This window comes from Aristolochia californica, unplaced genomic scaffold (assembly GCF_029961685.1).
Source record: "Aristolochia californica isolate CCGP_79_NKW_82.1479 unplaced genomic scaffold, dmAriCali1.0.hap1 SCAF_2, whole genome shotgun sequence".
In the NCBI taxonomy this organism is placed as follows: domain Eukaryota; kingdom Viridiplantae; phylum Streptophyta; class Magnoliopsida; order Piperales; family Aristolochiaceae; genus Aristolochia; species Aristolochia californica.
In genome coordinates, this window is record NW_027181881.1 from 11,278,876 (window position 1) to 11,300,135 (window position 21,260).

At 40.0% G+C, this 21,260-nt stretch overlaps 1 protein-coding gene across 1 annotated transcript; it reads right to left on the reverse strand.

The window, feature by feature from the left end:
- Positions 1–10,662: 10,662 nt before the first annotated feature.
- Positions 10,663–11,817, reverse strand: LOC137954872 (nucleolin 2-like). Its single transcript, XM_068801774.1, has 2 exons — positions 11,342–11,817; positions 10,663–11,215 (listed from the first exon to the last, which is right to left on the reverse strand). The coding sequence occupies exons 1-2, from the start codon at positions 11,815–11,817 to the stop codon at positions 10,663–10,665; spliced, it is 1,029 nt and encodes a 342-aa protein (XP_068657875.1).
- Between the last annotated feature and the right edge of the window lie 9,443 nt (positions 11,818–21,260).

Consider the following 21,260-nt stretch of genomic DNA (forward strand, 5'->3'; position numbering starts at 1 on the left):
GAGGGCACATAATCTGGCATTTCAAGGAAAAGAATCATGCACTTACATGCTAAGCCGTTTAGATTATATCCAGAAATCAGTGTTTTCGTCATGGTGCTGAATATCAAATTGGAAGCTTCAATATCCGAACTCTTGCCATAGGCATCAACCATGGCTGTACCCAAAACAACATCCATGCATGAATCAATACCACTTTTAATAATGAACCCCTGGATTGACTGGATCAATCTTAAATCCATTAAGTTTGCATATGAAGGAATGAGATTAGCCATGGCGACTAGATCCGGTTTTAGGCATGAGTTGATGAGCATTTGACGGACAAAAAGAAACGCCTCAGAATCATATCCATTTCGAGTAGCCAGCAATTAATGAGTTCCATGAGACCAAACTTCTGTCTGGCAACTCTTACTTCGAAGACGAGAGGCGCATAATCAACTCTGCCACACTTGCAATACATGTCAAACGATTGGAGTCCCCACAAGGAGGTTCCCCAAAATTATCAAGCGGTTTAAGTGGCCTTGGATACTCTGCCCAAGATTGAAATCCAATGCCTGGCCACACTCCATTAACAAACCCAAAAAAATCACATGATTTGGAATGATTCCTTTTACCTTTATTTCAGACATGTCATCAAGCAGCTTGATTGCTTCGAGAATAATTCCACAATCTGCTAACCCATCGAAAAAATGTGTTACGGATTCTATTTTAATCTCATTACCTGTTTTATCTATCAACTCTGCTATTGATGGACTTTGGAGCATCTCATAATGGGTCTTGCTTCTTCCATTCTACCATTCGTAAACAGTCCCCTCACCAAAATAAGAAAACCCAAAAAGTCAGGTAAAATTCCCTGGCTTCGGTACTCACCAAAAAATGCAAGTGCAGCTTCCATGTCACCTTTGACAGAATAACCACCAAGCACAGAACTAATTGTGAAGGCATCCGGTATTTGACCACTTTCTTCCATGTGAATAACAAGATCAAGTGCTTGCTCAATTATTCTGTAATTGCAGTTACCATTGATTAATGAGTTGTAGACACGTGTATTTGGAATCAAACCCTTGAGAACCATTCTTTTATATAATTCATTTGCATCTTGTAGGAGTCCTTTACATACATCATCTATCAAAGTTGAATATGTAGCAATAGAGGGAAGAACATTAATTTTCTCTAATGTATCAAACAACCTAAATGATTGCACCAGACATCCCTCATGGCACAAACCATTAATCACTGAATTATAAGTAACTATATTGGGATGGACACCCTTGGCTTTCATCCTCTCACAGAGATCTAAAGCCTCTTTCAGAGCTCATCAACCACAACAGTAATAAAAATCATCCCCCACATCATATTTTCCACCATTTCCAAAAAACCCAAACTGATAAGCAGAGAATTGCAGTACTCCCCCTATATGCTAGGCATTTCATCATACAACTGCTCGTCATCTTCCATTTTTCTTATCTCCTCTGGATTAAATCCAACCCGTCTATCTACTGGAGCCCCTTTCTGCACTGTAATAGCAGCAGCCAATGGACAATTCGTCCTACTGTTCAACCCAGCCATAGAAAAATAATTCATCCCCCATAGAATTATCTCGACCATTCCTGGAATACCCAAAAAAATTTCATCTCCAGTTTTTCCAACGTTGGCTACCTTCACATATTCAAAACTCCCACTTGATTGAAAATTTTCCACGAACAGGGCCCGAGCAGCATACATGGGACTTAAAAAATTAAGCTCAACGTTGCCAAATTGATAAGGAACAAACTCACTGCTGCTATTCTGAGCAATAGAAAAATAAAACCTCACCCATAGAATATTTTGTAAAACATCGAGGGATTTGAGAAAAGAGAAGACGAAATTTGGAGAAATTCGTCTCAGAAGTTTATCCCAAATTTTTTCGAATTTTTTTTCCGCTAGGTTTCCGAGGTCGAGCTTGAGAGGGAGAAGTGTCATTCTGAAGCCAAAGCCCACCAGATTTTTTTCCAACAGAGCATCACCCTTTTTCGATGGCGAACAACAGGATGTTGTGGTCGAAATTTAGAATAGTTCTGGTCCGAAGAAGAACCTTGAGGTTGAACGACGAACAAGCCTCTTGGTTCCTATACAACAGACTGTGACTTCAGATTTGAGGTTGTACCCAAATTGTCCAGTTCTGACGAGGTTTTGGACGATTTCGGATTTGAGATTTTAGACTTTGCTTTTGAATTTCCAGCGTCCCTGCTGCTGGACTGCTCCACTGGAATTCCTTTGGATTTTTCTTGCCCGTGGCCTTTCTTCCTGTCTGAGACTAAGTCTGCTCGAGCAATTTTAGGTCGTATGACCTTCTTTTTTGTGGCAGCGAGATGCCTCTCAATTGTAGACCTTTCATCTGACATTTTAATGGAAGATTGACGCATCTCTTGTTGCATCTCACATACTAGGGTGCGCACATCTTGATACATCTTACCTGCTATTGTACGTAAATCCTAGAGTATGGCAAGTATTTTATCTCAGGTTGAAGAATCCATCATTGTGTTCCCACTCTGATACCAGTTGTTACGGTCCTAGACCTAACACAACGATTCGTAGGGAGGAAGAAGAGAAAGACGAAAATCAAGCCGAAGGGAAGCTTGAAAACCTTAGGTTCGTTGAGGAGTACACCCTTGAGCTCGTTGAGGAGAACTCAAAACCCTTGTTTACTCTAAATCAATGCTTGCTTTTTGTCATTACTCTTACCCCTTAAATAGGGTTTACCCTTGCAAGGTTTAAGATAAAATATTACCAAGTACCCCTATGGCCTATTAATTCTTTAACTGAAATAAAATAAAGTAAATTAAAGAAAAACAATTAATTAGGCTCTAAATAGCTTAATAATTTTATTACGCTCATAACAAAAAGACAAACAAAACTCAAACTAGAACTCTTCTATGACGTGATCATAAAATAAAGATGCCTTTGTGAATCCTTCTTGATCTTCCAACTTATGTGTTAAGGATGCCAGCTCGTGGTAATCATGGTGGGTCCTACTTCTTATGTGCTTGGGCTAATCTTGTGGGCCTTGGTCGTGTGGTCAATCTTATAATACTCATAGATATGTGAGAGCCTTCCTTGCTCGTGTGGGCTTGGGTCTATCTTCCAACAGAATTTAACTTGGCCACTAGGGAGAAAGTTTCCTCATAATCTACTCTATAGCACTGAATATACCTTTTGCAACTAGACGGGCCTTGAGATGAGCTACAGAACCATCTGGATTGTGCTTGATAATAAAAACCAATTTAAAGTCTATAGGCTTCTTGTTGGGAGAGAGTGGAACTAAGGCCCAAGTTTGATTCTCATATAATGCATTCATTTCTTCTTCCATTTCCGTCTTCCATCTTGGACGCCTTAGAGCCTCCTGATACGATTGTGGGACAGAGAAAATAGAGATAGATGCAAGAAATTGAGAACAAAAAGAAGGCAAACGATGGTGAGCAATAAAATTGGATATAGGATGAGAGGTAGAAGGCCTAGTATAAGTCCTAGGTTCCTTTCTAAGAGCTATGAGCTGAGTATCAAACTATGGACCAAATATTGGAGGGGAAGATGGACTTACTTTAGAGGGATCTGTAAACTCCACAGGTGTGGTATCAACCGATGCTTTGGGGGTAGAGTAGAGAGATCTGCATCAAGTGGCACAACAAGCTTCATAGCCACCCGAACAGATGAAAGATTTAGAGAAGCATATTTGGAAGAATAAAAGGATGTATCGTAAAAAATGTGAAATCCCAGGAGACAATGAACTTCCGAAGTGAAGGATTATAACAAACATATCCTTTTTTTTGTACAAGAGTAACCCAAAAAATACACTTAATAGCCCTCGGGTTCAACTTACTCTTTTGTGGGGATGTGACATGAATGAAACATGTACAATCAAAGACCTTCAAAGGAAGGGAGAAATGATCCTGATCTTGAAATAACAAGGAATATGTGGACTTATGACCAAGTACCAAAGATGGTAGCCTATTAATAAGGAAACATGCTGTAAGAATTGCATGAGACTAATAAAAATAGGGCACATTCATGGAATAGAGTAGGCCACGAGCTACCTCAAGGAGATGGTGATTTTTCCTTTTGTTGGAAGATATGAATATGTTGGAATGTCATTGATGTAATTGGTTTATGTTTTTTGTCTATTCTTCACTCTTACTATGATGAAGGGTACAATTATAATATTGGTATTTTTTCATTTATAACTCTTTATTTCTCCAAATTCGTCAATCTTCCTTTTCTCCTCCTAAAAACTTCTTTCCACAACTCTTCTTCTTTTTCTCACTCATTAATCCTCTTCTACTATGATTATATATCATGGAATTCTAAGTTTCAACATGGCATCAGAACAGGGAAAGATCTGAGATGGAAAAGGAGAAGAAGATAGAGAAGAAGGGGAGGAAGAAGAAGAAGAAGAAGAAAAAGAAACAAGTGGAGTTTCCATTTTTCATTTAGTCTTCTTTTCCAATTCATGTTATTCATTGAATTTTTAACTCTTTAGCATATGTTTCATATATCAAATTATATATTGTTGGAAATATACTTGAGTTTAGTTTTCAAATAAAAATTATTGGTTAAAATCAGATTTTTAAGAAAGTTAAATTGACATTTAAAGTAGAAAAGTTTCATGTAGCAACAAGAAGTTTCAACTTTCAAGCCATCTTATGCTATCATGAACGAGACTTTATATGGAGAATTATATATAAAAAATATATATAAGTCTATTTTCTTACCTATTCAACCAATTCTAAATCTGAGTTTTTTATTTGAATATATCGATCTCGGAAGGGTTAATTGTCATGCTGCCTAAAGAAGAAAGAGTACTCAATTCCGCCAGATTATAGAGTCTAAAATCCATCAGATTATTTATTTCAAAAGAAGTATATTTTATGAAGATAAGTTATACTTGCATGAAAGGTATTTAAGTATAATTTTAGTAGGATAAAATTTCATATCGATATGGTCTATATTTAAAGGGAAAATCGCATTGGAAGAATCAAAAGTCATTCTGGTATCCTGTTGCATGCAAAGATCAGAATTTAAGCTGATTTTTTCGCTTAATTTTTTGAGTTGTTGTTATTGATCAACAATATTAAGAAATTATCTCATGATCTACCCTTGGAAAGTTTCTTTTTTGTTAACTAACAATATTTGGAAAGAATGTTTAGAAACTTTCCATTTTTATTTGTCAAAGAGAAGTGTTCCTATTCATTTTATTTTCATAAACTTTCCATGATTTATTTGTCAAAGAGAAGTGTTCCTATTCATAATAATGGAAACTTCCAAAAAAAGTAGTTAATTTAAAGCTCTAAACTATATAAATATTTATGTAAGGAGATTCTGATCTAGGATCTGATTCAAAATGTGTGTTTTATATCTGGTTATGAGAAATCCTTGAAGCATATTAGCATCAGGCGTAGCACTTGGTATGCTTATCCCCTTATGAAGTGAGCAGCCTCGCTCAGACTATCACTCAGGGAAATCCTTTCAAACTATAATTCGTCTAGTCTCAAGATTTGCCTTCATTTTTTTATCTTGCCTTTCAAAATCGAATTCATTATGTACTTATATCTCTAAGCATGGACTATATTTAGAAACATGACACTTATGTCATTGGCAGCTAATTAGTTGGTTTCATATGGCTAGCTCTTAGTTTGGTGTCTAAATTAATCACTGATGCAGTAAGTGTGGAAGCAATATCCATTACTATTTTATTCACTCTTCTCTATTTTTGAGAAGACCTTGCAGCTGCTCTTTGAACCAGCAACACTCATTCAATTATTCTTTTTGAGAAGATTAACAACACTCAGTTCAACTTATTTCTAGCTTATTACTCTGTTCCAATTTATTATTTGGTGCACCTTCCTTATTCAAGGATGGACTTGCTACAAACTATCTCATGTGTCTTTATTACTCTTAAGGACTTTTATTATTTACTGGTTATCCGTTGCTATATAACAACATATTTGGTATATGTTATTTGGGCATTGGTTCATTACCACAATTGCCATTCTGTCTCTTTGATTGAGACATTATTATTGAAGAAGAACTCCTCGGTTGGTTGCCTTGGGTTCTTTATTTGCTGACTGTTGTCGACATTGGTTCATATGATGAAGAATTTGAATTACTTTAGAAAATAAAGCACATGATGGCCTCAACTTCTTCATCTAATCTTCCTATTGATTCGCCAGTACACTTTTATTATTTGGCAGCCTTTCTCCTACTCTCCTTTATTTGACTCTCATTTACCCCCTTTGGCCAACCCTTTTTGGTGCATTTTTATGGTTGGTCATTTTTATATATAAGGGTGGTTTCAACTGAGACTTTTTATTAGTACCCTTGGATTTTTTATCGCTGTCTTGCGAATAATAGGCATTACCCACTTTAGTAATTATTATCATTGTATTTGTTCAAAATTAATTGAGGTTGGTTTTGACGTATGTTTTATCACCCATTTCTATCATTTGAGAGTCTCTACCTGGTTTTATACTTATATTTGGGACATCGTGATGGAGAAATATTTTACTATGTCTATGTTATTTTTTTCAAACCGTGATCATTGCCATTACCTCCCAGTTTGAGGGGGAGTGTTGGAAGTTATGAATATGTTGGAATGTTATTGATGTAATTAGTTTTTATTTTTTTGTCTCTTTCACTCTTGCTAGGGTGAATGGTATAATTATAATATTGAAAATTTTATTATTTATAAATAGAGCTTAAGTGGGAGGGTTTGGACTAAGTCCATCACCCTATTCTTCCTCCTCTTTTCTCCTAATTCGTCACTCTTCCTCTTCTCCTCCTAAAACCTTCTCTCCACAACTCTTCTTCTTCTTGCCCCTTAATCTTCTTCTATTGTGATTATACATCATGGAATCCTAAGTTTTAACACCTTTCTGCTACACCATTTTGTTGAGGGGTGTAGCCACAAGATTTAAGAATTAGACGCCCTAATTCCAAACTAATGAGAACAATAATAATAAACGCGAAAGAAGGAAAAGGCAAGCACGGAAATACATAAGTGATACCACTTGTTAGGAACTAGACACCCTAATTCCTAACTAATGAGAGCAGTAATAATAAATATGAAAGAATGAAAATGCAAGCACGGAAATATATAGGTTCGCTTGAAAGTGAGACTACGTCCTTTCTTCCGTTGTTGCAATAATCCCCTATAAATATGAAATAGTTTACAAGAGAAATTTCTCATTTACAAGTGTTTTCTCTAACCTCTCTCGGGCTGCAACTCAAGGTCCTCTGTGATGATTATAAAACCCTCATAGCGGCGCCTCTACATTATAAAGAGAAAATTAGGGCAAACGTGATACAAGAGTAAAATGCCCAAGCTTCTCTTAATGAAATAACAATTAATATATTGCGGACAAGGCGGGGGATCAGCGCACCCCCCCCCCCCCCCCCCCCCCCCCCCCCCCCCCCCCCCCCCCCTGGGAGGGGGGCTTCCCGCCCCCATTTCAACCCCCACGACGACCTTACCGTAAAGGTTGATCCACATACCGACTCAGTGTAGGGCGTTGATTAGGCTCCATAACTTAACAGATGTTTGGTGGATAATGCCATTATCCTTACAGAAGGATTAAAATTGTTGAATTTATGGAAAAGAGAAATACTTCATTGACTTATTGTAATCAGAGTACATGAACCTTTATTTATAATAGAGGAAGGTAGTAGAGTCCAATTGCAATTAAACTACCTTTGTCCCATTTACACCCAAACTCTAACACTTAAAGATAAGTCCTAGCATAATTAAATAACCCAATATAAACAGAAGACTAACATAACTAAAACACCTTTAAACTGAAACTCTTTTGTGAGACCTGCTTCCACAATAATTGTGGCTCTGTTAGACTTCTTATTGTGTAAGATTTCTTATGCCACCTCACGTGATCATGGTGGGTCCCACCAGCTCGTGTGATCATGGTGGGTCCATATCTTATGGGCTTGGGCACATCTTCCAACACTCTTGGATATGTGGGCCTTCCTTGGTTGTGTGGGCTAGGGCCCATCTTCCAACACACATGGATATGTGGGCCTTCCTTGGTCGTGTGGGCTTGGACGCATCTTTCAATACTCGCCCTCAAGCTGGGGGTGAGAGAACATCATGAATTCCCAGCTTGCTACAAATGATGTATAAAATGGCAGTCCTCCATATTTTCCAACACTCCCCCTCATGCTGGTGGTCTCTTCCATGAGGCCCAACTGGCATAATATAAGTGAGAGTAAAATCACTCCAAGCTGTATGACATCGATTCATACTCTACTCATAACCCATGATAGATGTAGGGCACACTCCTATCATTCTCAGGTAGTGGCACTCATATCTTTTGCAAGTAGTAGGTATATATGTAGTACTCAGAAGTATAGTAAAAACTCCTCCATCATCGTGTCTCTCCACAGGACAACGACTCTCAAGTGGTAGGAGTAATAAATGCCAATTAAGAGGGAGTAACATATATGTAGTAATAAGCTCCTCCATCACGGTGTCCCAACCTGGTCACCGACTCTAATAAGTAGAAATGGGTGATAAATGCCTATCATTTATAAGATGGCAATAAAAGATGTGATACGTGATAAATACATGTCATTCACAAGACGATAATAAAAGACGTGAGAAGTGGGTAATGCCTTACATTTACAAGTTGACACTAAAAGACTCACGTGTCTATCTATCTTATATATATATATATAAGTCTCAATGGACATGATGGACTTAAACTCCCAACCGAAGCAACACGCAAAAGGTTGGCCCAAAGAAGTATGTGAGAGTCAAATAAAGGATGGTTGGAGTAAGGTTGTCAAATAACCAATAGGTAATGGGAAAACAGTAAGATAGGATGTTGAGGCCACCACTTCTTCAATAATAATGTCTCATCCAAAGAGACAATAGTTGTAGCGGAAATGTGCCTGATCCCATATAACACGAACCCAAAATAATAAAAATCCTTGTAAACAGACCCATGAATAATTCGTGCGAGTCTGTACCAAATAATATGTTATAAGCAAAGAATATGTTGAGAATACATCAAAATAATAATCTAGCCAGAGAAATAGGATCGAGTTGAGCCAAGTCAGGTATCACCAATAATTACTACAATTAGTATTGTGAGTCAGGATCTTGGTCTTCAATTTTCTTTGCTCTTTCTTGTGCTTCTTCTTCTACTTTTCCCCCTCGAGTTGGAAGGTAATGGCAGTGATCCCAGCTTGAACCAAATTGCATAGATGTAGAAAATTTATAGTAGTATAGCAGTAGATAACCGGTAAATGATGAAAGTCCTTAAGAGTAATAAGGACACGAAATAATTCGGCTTAAATTCAAATTTTTCAATGCAACAAGACACCAACACGACCTTTAATTCTTCCAATGCGAATATATCCTTAAATATAGATAAGATTGATATGAAACTTTCTCCTTCTGAAAATAAACTTAAATACCTTTCATCCAAGTATAAATTTTCTTCATAAAATATACTTCTATAGAGATATATAATCTGATATATTTCGGTCTATGTAATCTAGCCTAACCAAGTACTCATTCTCCTTTTGCTAGCATGACCATTGAATCTTCCAATATCAATATCTCCTTATAAAAATCTCAGATTGAGAATTGGTTGAATAGGTAAGAAAATAGACTTACATATATTTCTTATGATATATAATTCTCCATATAAAGTCTCGTTCTTGATAACATAAAATAACTCAAAAGTTGAAGCTTTTTGCTGCTGAACGAGCCTCTTTTGCAATTTGACCTTTGCTGCTTTAAATATCGATTTCTCTTTATAGATAACTTCAATTGAAAAAAAAAATACTTTTCCTTGGAAAATAGACTCGAATATATTTCCATCAATATATAATATGAAATATGAAAACCTCAGTATGGAGGTGAAAACATAAATCAAATAACGAGTATAAGGACTAAAAAAGGAGAAAAATGAACCTAAACTGCTAGAGATAATAAATCAGAAAATATCACATTGCCTTTGTTGGTTGATCGAGTCAACTCACAAAACCTGCTCTGATACCATGTTGAATTTATGTAAAAGAGAAATACTTCATTGACTTATTGTAATCAGAGTACATGAACCTCTATTTATAATAGAGGAAGGAAGTAGAGTCCAATTATAATTAAACTACCTTTGTTACGCTCCCAGATCTGACACAAGGATTCTTTGTTATGGTCTTGGATCTACCATGGGTTATTGTAGGGATACCATGTGGAATTGTAGGGAGACATGGAGAGGAAGATGAAGATCAAGCCAATGGGAAACTTGAAAACCCTAGAACTCCTCAAGAAGAGCTCCAAGCTTGTTTAACCTAAAATTAACCTGTTCACCCTGTTAGGGTTTAAGATAAAATATTACAAAAATACCCCTACAAATAAAATATTCCAAAAATACCCCTATGGCCTTAAACTGAAATAAAATAATGTAAATTAAATAAAAATAATTAAATATTAATGTTATTGCGTGCATAAAATTACACCCCCTGGAAGAACGAGCTTGTCCTCAACCTTGAAAGTAGGGTCTGTATGCCAACGTCTGCACCTGTTCCCAAGTGGCATCCACGATAGTTATGTCTGCCCTCTGGACGCCCAAAACTGGAGCTTTCCTTCTAGGATTTTTTTTTTAATTATTTTGGTCAACATTTGGAAAGCGTGCTGAATGTTGCTACATCTCGCCCAACAACAACGCTGCCCTCCCTCAGTCCTAGATTGGTGTGAAAGAGCCCCTCACGGCGGCCCCCCATTGGCAAAGTTACACTGCCTACCCATTGCCAGCATGGCAGCAACAACATCATGACCAGCCCCCTGGGATTGAGTAGACTCAGCGGCACTGACCCCCTCCCGTTGCTGCACCGGGAAACACTCAGAGGTCTGAAACCATCACGATTGTCACCCCTTGGCCTAGCCTCTTCCACTGTTAGATTGTAGCCATTTATATCTGAACCGTTGAGTTCCAAGGCCTGAGAGAAACCATCATCACCGCTGAAGTCCACGTAAGCAAGCCCCTTAGAAGCACCAGTCTCATAATCCTTTGGAATAGAAACTCTAGTCATCTCTCCGTAGGAGCCAAAATGTTCTTCCAAAGCACTTCGAATCTCATCTTCTCCTAGAGATTTATCAAACCCACGAATGTATATAGTCTTCCCATGCTCACCTTTACCACTTTTCTGATATGAGCTGTTATCATTGCTGCTATGAGGAGTGTATGAACCTCATTCACGAGCAAGATCAAGCCTCACACCACGGCCTAAAAGGTCGTGACCCTTCAGTTCAAGAGCCTTCTGTGCCGCCTCTTATGTAGAAAACTCAACATGCCCAAAACCTCTAAAACGACTATCCTCACCTATAGAAAATTGAACATCAACAACTTCACCTGCATCTTTGAAGAATTCCTCCACATCTGGACGTTCAACACTGAAGGACAAGTTGCCCTCAAATAGTGTTTTTGAACCGGTTGTTTGAGCTTGAGGAGTGACAACAGTTTTAGGAGCTTTCCTTTCAGATTTTGTAGCAATCCTCTTTCTTATAGAGGCATCTTCCATGACAACATCATTAGCCTTTTTCTTTGGAGTCTTGGCAAGTTCTTCTTCCTCACTGTCTTCCACAGAAGTATCATCTTCAGAACTACTACTCTTTGCAAGAGCTCGGCTTTGCTTAGGCTCAACATCTGAACTTTCCTCTGAGCTATCATCCTCATCACTACTGTTCTCTTTTTTGGCAACCTTTGGCAAAACTAGCATTTTCTGATTGTTAGTTTGAGGCTCATCATTAGAACTCTCACTAGCATTCATAGTACGCCTTAGCGCCTGTCCAAATAACTCAGTTATCATCCTAATACTCGCTGGAATACAAGATCCTTGTTATGGTCCCTAGCCATGGATCTAGTAACTCGGTGAGTTGAATATGAATCCAACACTGTTTGAGGGTTTCTTATCATATTTTTGTGAAAAGAACTCTCTTATACTTCTCCTTTCACGTTAGGATTGAAAAGGATTTTTCTTTTCTCAATTATAGATGCAACCAGCAAGTTAAAGGACTGTTTAGGCACTCAGATATGAAACCCCTCTTTTATGATTCACGTCAAGAGGGTTTTACTTGCTGTAATGACTCAAGAACAACCCCTTTCCCTTTACTGAATTCCTTCCCCTTGAAAAGGAGTTTTCTTTTCGTAATTATGAATGAACCCAGCTAGTCAAGGAAGCTCCTTGAGGCCCCAACGTGGAACCCCCTTTCTTATGGCTCACGTCAAGGTAGGGTTTCCAATTTCATGCAGCACTGGTTCCTTACGTAAAAGAGAAACATAAATCTAATCTCAATGCTTGGAATAAGATTAGCAAATACCTCTGGATGTCAACACCCAACCAGCAACAATAACTCGTCCTCCTTCCTGGGTAGACTCACGTCAAGACCTCTCATTTTCTGGAATTTTCGTGAAAGAGATGATCTTCTCTTGCAGCTAGGAAGAGAAAGATAATTCCTCTTCGTTTTCCTTCCAAGATCTCTTCAAAGACTCCCCAATGGATGCAGCAAACCCCAAAGAGAGTTCATGCCAAGAGCCCTAGAATAGGGAGCCTAGAAGGAACCTAAATTACCCTAGTTTATGCTAACTCCGAACTTGCTTTATTTCTCCATCCTTACCCCTTAAATAGGGTCATTAACATCAACATAGGTTAGGGTTATAAAACCAATTCTACCCCTACCTTTAAGTCTTATTACAAATCAATAAAATTTGAAATTAAAAGCAACATAAATAATAAAAGTAAAGTAGATGACTCAGTGTTATTGAGTCCATAACAATCCTGATCCTACTACGTCAACATAACTAATGTTTTTCAGTAGTAAGTCCAGCTTCCAACAGGGCCTTTTCAAGCGGGCCCTTAACCCTCTCCAAAATAGGAACAATAATTAGCTCAAATTCAACCCTTCACATCCTTCTCATCCAACAAACATTCAATATTAAGAGGTGCCTTTGGTTTTGTACGCAAAACGTTCTTCAACTTCTCACATGTAGCACGAAGTCTAGTGCAAGCTCGAGCATTCTGATAAACATCAATCAGAACACTCTCCTGCAACCAATAATTGAACTCAGCACTGCGAACAAGAGGGTAGGCCTCAGGATCCAAGTCCCCTGGACCATCCTTGACCTCATCTGTTATGGACTTCATAGCATCACGAGTTATCCATAGGCATAGGAATTAAATTATGTCAATTTACTTTTAATGTAATTCCATTTGGTTTGGTTTTGTTTAGATGTAATATGGCATGAACCATTTGACCCATGGGTCTATTTTGTATTTCTATCCTCAACCCTATGTATGGGGACATCAAGGAGAAGGAAAGCAAGTATTGAGAAATTAGAATTAAACGGTCAGATTCTCCCTCAGAGGTTTAGGTCGGATTCTCCCTCTGAGGTCCAGGTTGAGCTTCCTTCAAAGCTCCATCATTCCAATACTATTCCCATCATTCCACGTTCAAGAAACAAGAAACCCCTTCCAACGTCAAGATCCAATATGGAGGGAAGAGTGGAAAAAAGGGTGACCCGATCCATGGCTCGGGAAGAACCTAACATCTTGGTATCAGACAGGTCCACCCTTGGGGATTCCTCTTCCCCTAAGGATTTGAGGCAATTAGTTGAAGATATTCGCCAGAGGACAGACCTTCAGGCTCAATCCCTTGAAGAGGTGCGTCAGACCACATCTAACCTGCGTGAGGCCATCAAATCCATGGATGCCACCATCCAAGCCCTCCTCCGGTGACAAGATGACAATGGTACACTAGCACAACTGCAGACAGCCTACTCTCCACCGGCCGACCACCATCACTACCACCCACCACCTCCGCCACCACCACCAATGCGTCATCACAATCCCCATATGGGGCCTGCCGCTCAGGGACCAAATACGGTTCCCAGGTATTTAAAACTAGATTTTGATACATATGATGGGTCCAAGGACCCCTTGATTTGGTTAACCGAGTGTGTTCAATTCTTTTATCATAAAAAAATACCTGCGGATGAGAAAGTTTATTTGGCCGCCTACCACATGCTCGATTAAGCACTCCTATGGTACCACCAATTCCGAAATGACCAATTGGTTTAGGATTGGGCAACCTTTAGACAATCATGCATGATGAGGTTTGGTCTTTAGCTTGTAGCAATCCATTGGGCAAATTAATCAATTATAAGCAAACTGGATCACTAGAGGTGTATCAAAAGACCTTCCAAGAACGGTTGGCCTGAGCTAATGAGTTTGTCAATCACACCCAATATGTTCATATATTTACTGGTGATTTGACAAAAGCTCTGCAGTTAGAAGTTGAATTATATGGTCCTATAGATTTGGACCTCGCTATGAATTTAGCTAGGTCAATTGAGCATAAGCAGTGTGTTCTGAAGGATTCACTGGTAAGAAAACCCGCTTGGCCAGGAAGGCACAATGGCACTGCGCCACTACGCCACCGCCATATTATGGACCTCCACGTTCTGGAGCCAGTGCAGCACCATGCCTAGACAACTCTAACTCGACTCCCCCAGCTCCTTACTTCAAAAAGCTGAATAGACAAGAAATGGATCAGAGAAAGGCCAAGGGCCTTTGTTTTAACTGTGATGAACAATATGTACAAGGTCACCTATGCAAAAGATTATTCAGTATATGTCTATGGGAGGAAAGTGAAGACACACTACCAGACGAGGAGATTATGGAGACAGACCAAGAGGGTCCAGAGATTTCCCTTCGTGCCATGACTGGTCTGCGCAGTTCTAGTACCATGCAGGTTAAAGCCCAGTTACATCATTTACAATTACTTGTTTTAGTTGATTTTGGTAGTACACATAATTTCATCAGTCAGCCAGCGGCAAAACAACTTGGGTTAGTCATCCAGCAACAGACTGGCCTTTCTGTATCAGTAGCCAATGTAGCTTAAATTACCAGTGTGGGCATCTCTCTTGCCACACACTTTGATATTGAGGGACACGTATTTATTGCAGATTTTATAGTGATTCCCCTGTTCGGATTTGATTTGTTTATGGGAATTAAATGGCTACAACTGTTGGGACCAATATTATGGGATTTTCAGGCTCTGACCATGACATTCACAGAGAACCACCATCAAATTATATTGTAGGGCACACAGGCACCAGTGCCCTATGCCCTTCAGGTTGTTCAGGTCCAGAGCATGGACAACTATAAGTTATCTCAATTACTTACAGACTTTGAAGATATTTTTGAGGAACCTACTGCTCTACCACCAATTAGGCACTGTGATCATTGTACTTGTTTGAAAACGGGCACTGAACCTGTAGTGGTGCGTCCTTATCGTTACCCTCACTTACAGAAGGATGAGATTGAAAGGCAGTGCCAAAAGATGCTAGCCTAGGGGATTATTCAGCCCAGCAGGTCTCCTTTTTCCTCCCCAGTATTATTGGTCTGCAAGCATGATAAGTCGTGGAGGTTTTGTGTGGATTACAGCAACTCAATGCGCATACCATTAAAGACAAATTTCCCATACCAGTGGTGGACGAATTACTCGATGAGTTACATGGTGCTACAAATTTTACCAAGCTCGATTTGAAATCTGGCTATCATCAAATCTGAGTTCATCCATCAGATGTGGAGAAAACTGCGTTCCACACGCACCACGGGCATTTCGAGTTCCTCATAATGCCATTTGGTCTCTCAAATGCGCCTTCCACATTCCAGCCCCTCATGAAAGAGGTATTTTCCTCTCTCTTGAGGAAATACGTTTTGGTATTTTTCAATGATATATTGGTACATAGCAACAGTTGGGAAGAGCATCTTCAACACCTTCACCAGGTATTTGCTCTTATCCACTCATATCATTTGGTTTTAAATCAGTCCAAATGTTCTATGGGAACTTCAGAAGTGGCATACTTGGGCCACGTTATTTCAGCAGTTGGGGTGAAGGTAGACTAGAGTAAGATACAGGCCATTACAGATTGGCCTCCTCCCACATCCATTACAGTATTAAGGGGATTTTTAGGCCTAGCTGGGTATTACAGGAAATTTATTCGCAGCTATGGCCAGATGGCAGCACTGCTCAACAAATTACTCAAGAAAAATGCTTTTACCTGGTCCGAGACAACGACTCAGTCTTTTCAACAGTTGAACGAGGCCTTATCATCCGCCCCAGTTTTGCAGCTACCGGACTTTGATGAGTCCTTTGTGGTGGAATGTGATGCTTCGGGGGGTGGTATTGGTGTAGTGTTACACCAACAGGGTCACCTGATTGCTTATTTTAGCCGCCAACTTGGCCAACACCACCACAAGTTAGCAGCTTATGAGAGGGAATTGATCGGATTAGTGAAAGCAATACAACATTGGCGGCCTTATCTCTGGGGGCGCCCATTTTTTATTCGCACCGATCATTGTAGCCTCAATTATTTGCTTGAACAGTGCCTCACGACCTCACCGCATCAGCATTGGTTGAGTAAACTTATGGGGTTTGACTTTACTATGGAGTATAAACCTGAGAGTTTGAATGTGGGGACTGATGCTTTATCTTGCAGGGACATTCCAGAGCCGCAATTACATGCCATAAGTCAGCCCAGAGCTCTCTTGTTGGATTCTATCAGGGAAGAAACACAATAGTACCCAAAAATTATTGTTTTATATCATGAGATCTAGCAGGGAGAGCGGAAAACCATTCGACGGTTAAGGATAATCTGGTCCTCTTAAAAAAAAGATCTTTCTACACCACACATCACCACTGATTAACAACATTTTAGCCTCCTTCCATGACAGTACACATGAGGGCCGACAAAAAACATATTTCCGGATAAGTCGGGAATTTTATTGGAGGGGTATGAAGTGCAGTATAGCCGATTATGTGGTGGCTTGTTAGATTTGTCAACGGAATAAAGCTGAATCATTAAGTCCAGCTGGGTTGCTCCAACCACTTCAGCTGTCGTCAAAGGTATGGTTAGATATTTCCATGGACTTCATAAATGGCCTTCCCTCATCGTCCGGCAAATCAGTTATATTTGTAGTGGTTGATCATTTCTCAAAGTAAGGCCATTTCATACCTCTGGCGCATCCTTACACTGCAGCTCACGTAGCTTAGATCTTTATGGATAATATTGTCCGCTTACATGGGATGACCACTTCCATTACAAGTGACAGGGATGCCATCTTTACCAGTACATTCTGGAAAGAACTATTCAAGCTGCAGGTCACAACGTTGGCATTCTCTTCAGCCTACCATCCGCAGACTGATGGTCAGACAAAGGTAGTCAACCAGACAATTGAGATGTATCTTCGTTGTTTCGTGGGGGACTCACTAAATGGTGGGTTAAGTGGTTTGCCTGGGCTACATTCTGTTACAACACCTCCTACCACAACGCTCTCGGAACAACCCCATTCAAGGTAGTCTATGGTAGAGACCCGTCCAACCTTTTATCATATGAACCGGGTGCCTCTAAGGTCACCACTTTGGACCAAACATTAGCAGAATGAGACACCTTGCTCACTAAGGTGCGCACTCATCTTCAGGAGGCCCATAATACTATGAAGTTTTACTATGACAAGAAGCACCAGGAAGTCTTCTTTTCTCCAGGGGATTATGTATGACTGTGTCTCCAACACTGCAGGCAGCTGTCACTGACAGCCTCTAAACGGTACAAGCTCTCTCCAAAGTATTATGGTCCCTTTCAGGTAATGGACCACATTGGTACAGTTGCCTATCGCTTGTAGCTTCCACCAGAGGCCAGGATTCACAATGTATTTCACTTTTCCCAACTGAAGGTCTTCCAAAGTGATTCTCCCTTGCTGCACACACCTCTGCCCCCACTACATGAGGGACGTGTCCTTTCTACTCCAGCACAGGTATTATAGGCTCACCACATTCAGGGTGATTGGGAGATCCTAGTGCAATGGGCTGATGCTGATCCCTGTGACACGACATGGGAGCCATTAGCTACGTTCCACACCCTTTACCCCTACTTCGAGCTTGAGGACAAGCTCTTTGTCCAGGAAGGGGGTGATGTTATGGACTCCATAGCATCACGAGTTATCCATAGGCATAGGAATTAAATTATGTCAATTTACTGTTAATGTAATTCCATTTGGTTTGGTTTGGTTTAGATGTAATATGACATGAACCATTTGACCCATGGGTCTATTTTGTATTTTCGTCCTCAACCCTATTTATGGGGACGTCAAGGAGAAGGAAAACAAGTATTGAGAAATTAGAATTAAACAGGTCAGATTCTCCCTCATAGGTCTAGGTTGGATTCTCCCTTTGAGGTCTAGGTCGAGCTTCCTTCAAAGCTCCATCATTCCATTCCTATTCCCATCATTTCATGTTCAAGAAACAAGAAAACCCTTCCAGCGTCAAGATCCAATATGGAGGGAAGAGAGGAAAGAAGGGTGACTCAATCCATGGCTCGGGAAGAACCTAACACCATCAATCATACCCCCTCCATCATCCACATTGGCATCCACATGTTGTGGTTTAGATTGATGACTTATTGCCCTTTCTGAAAACAGAACCTTGATCAACTCCCACACCATGACCAGGTGCATCAAATACATAAAAGAAGAAACAAAAAACCCATAGACTTCAAGCTGTGTCTCAATAATCATAATAAACTCCCGACAAATTTCTGGTAGTGGTAAACGACTACATCTGAGCTTTCGAAGCTTTAATCTGAAGCCATCCACCACAACAGCATTTGTTCCATGGACTATTGATTTTTGGAGCTCTAGTGGAGAAACAAAACAAGAATTGACAAGTGCCACTTTTTATTCATCAGTGTTATCTTTGATTGCTGTATTGTTTGCAACTTTCTCTACCTGGATTATGGTAGACAATTCATTTTTGTAACCAGTACTGCCTACATGTGTGCCTGTATGAACCAGGATGCCATTAGGCACCCACCCAACATGGAAGGACCTTCCCATGAAAAGTGCAGCATCAACTACATTGCTAGAATGGCTATTGGTGATAGGAGTCCAGTCCAGGTTGAAGCCTTCTACTTTGGTTGCTCTCAGTGGCAAGCTTCTAGTTTGCCGGATCAGAAGAATGTTCCTAGATGGATCCATCTCTAGAGTAATGTTATACTCTAGCATGACTTGTGGTGATTTCCTTAAAGCTGATGGTATTAGTATAACTACAGCCATGCGTGCAACAGAAATTTGAAGAGGCGCACTGCTGCAGGTCTCAACAGTAGAAAAATAAAACAACATCCAAACAAAATGTTCTATCACTCCGAGCATCCCCAAAAAAATTCCATCTATGAATGCATACACACAAGCCAGAATTTATTCAAAATTTCTTTTTTCTTTGCTTCCCGAAATAGAAACCCACTAGGCCAAAAATTCAAATTTGAAGTTCGTGGTCGAACAACATACATGGGATTCAGAAAATTAAACCCCACATCTTCCATTTGACAACTCCCATCTGCACAGGTACTGTGCTCATCCACAGAAAAACAAAGCCACCAAGAAAAAAAATTCAGACGTCCCCAAAATTTTATTTTAAGGATCCCGGCATCCTCTGAAAAATTTCATCTCGAAATGCATACCCCCAATCCGAAATTCCCTCAATTGGGCATTGTTTCTCTGCTTCACGAAACAGAGACCCTTCATCTCGAATTTTTGAGCAGCGGTGCTGCAGCTCAGTCCCTTTGAGCCACATCTACACCTTGAAAAACTCGTTTTGACCTAAAAATAGAGGGAGTTTCCGAAGCTTACCCACAATTGTGTTGAAGATGGTGCCCCATTGGATTGCCGACAGAGAGATTGTGACGGAGAGGTGGTGGCCGGAAGTCCAATCCCACCGAGTTGTTTCCGACGGCGCCGATGGAGCCTCCTCTTCCTTGAGGTGTTCCCGCTGGTGGATTTTTCGTTGCATGGTTTGAGAGGCGTTCTGGTGCCCCTTTTTCCCGTTGCCATTTCTCCTTTTTGCTCTGCGCCATGCCGACTGCCAGATCGAAGGACCCCGATGGAAAGGTGTTGCGGTTTGGTGCCCGTTGAGCTTTCTTCGATGGCGAGAAGCACTTCTTAGGCCTTCTCCGCTGGCCGAATTTATTTGTGTCGCCTGTGGAAGACTTCTGGTTTCTTGTGATTTCCAAAAATCCGTGTCCCCGCTGTCTGATTGCAGAAGGTCTTAGTCCGAAATCTTATTTGTGTCCTTCTACGAGATTTCCATGGTTCCCAGTTTTGGATTTGAGGTCGCACCCAAATCTTCCGCAGGAACTTCGGCCGGTTAAGAAGGCGAAATTTTTGAATTTTCTGGCCCTTGGCCGTTCTGCCTGTCCGAGACAGCTTCTGCTACCTCTTCTGTGCAGCTGTCGTGCTCGGAGATTTGAGAGCGTATGACCTTTTCTGCAGTAGCTCGTGGCTCCCTTGCAGAAATTCCAATGGAAGATTGATACCATGTGGAAGACTCATAGCCTGCGCGTATTTCTCCCAGGTCTTTGCATAGTTTTTTCATTGAATTGCTTACCTTATCCAGAACAATCCATTCTTCTAGGGAAAATGAATAGTCCATTGTGTTTCAGCTCTAATACCAGTTGTTACAGTCCCTGATCTGACACAAGGATTCATTGTTACGGTCCTGGATCTACCACGGGTTATTGTAGGGATACCATGTGGAATTTTAGGGAGACATGGAGAGGAAGATGAAGATCAAGCCAAAGGGAAGCTTAAAAACCCTAGAACTCGTCAAGGAGAGTTCCAAGCCTGTTTAACCTAAAATTAACCTAAAATCAATGCTTGTCTTTCTCATTACTCTTACCCCTTAAATAGTGTTCACCCTATTAGGGTTTAAGATAATATATTACAAAAATACCCTATAAATAAATATTCCAAAAATACCCTTGTGGCCTAAAACTAAAATAAAATTATGTAAATTAAATAAAAATAATTAAATATTAATGTTATTGCATGCATAACACATGATTGTGCCTCTATCAGAGAAGTAAAGACTACAGTCATTGAAGGCTAGTCCAAATAATAAAGCACCCCCCGTTCATGGCCTCCACCAATCACCTTCTTCGTTGCTAGTTCTTGAATACAAGAAGAAGGTGAGAAGGTGATAGAACAATTAATTTCTTTGTTAACTAATTGACATATAACAAATTTAACGGGCACTGAGGAAAAAATAAGACATCAGTTAACTGAAGCATGTGAGTAGCAGAGGAGAATCTCTTCCCAAGAGCTTTGGTTTGAGATCCATCGGTACGGTAATAAACTTTGTTGGCAAGCATGGAGACATG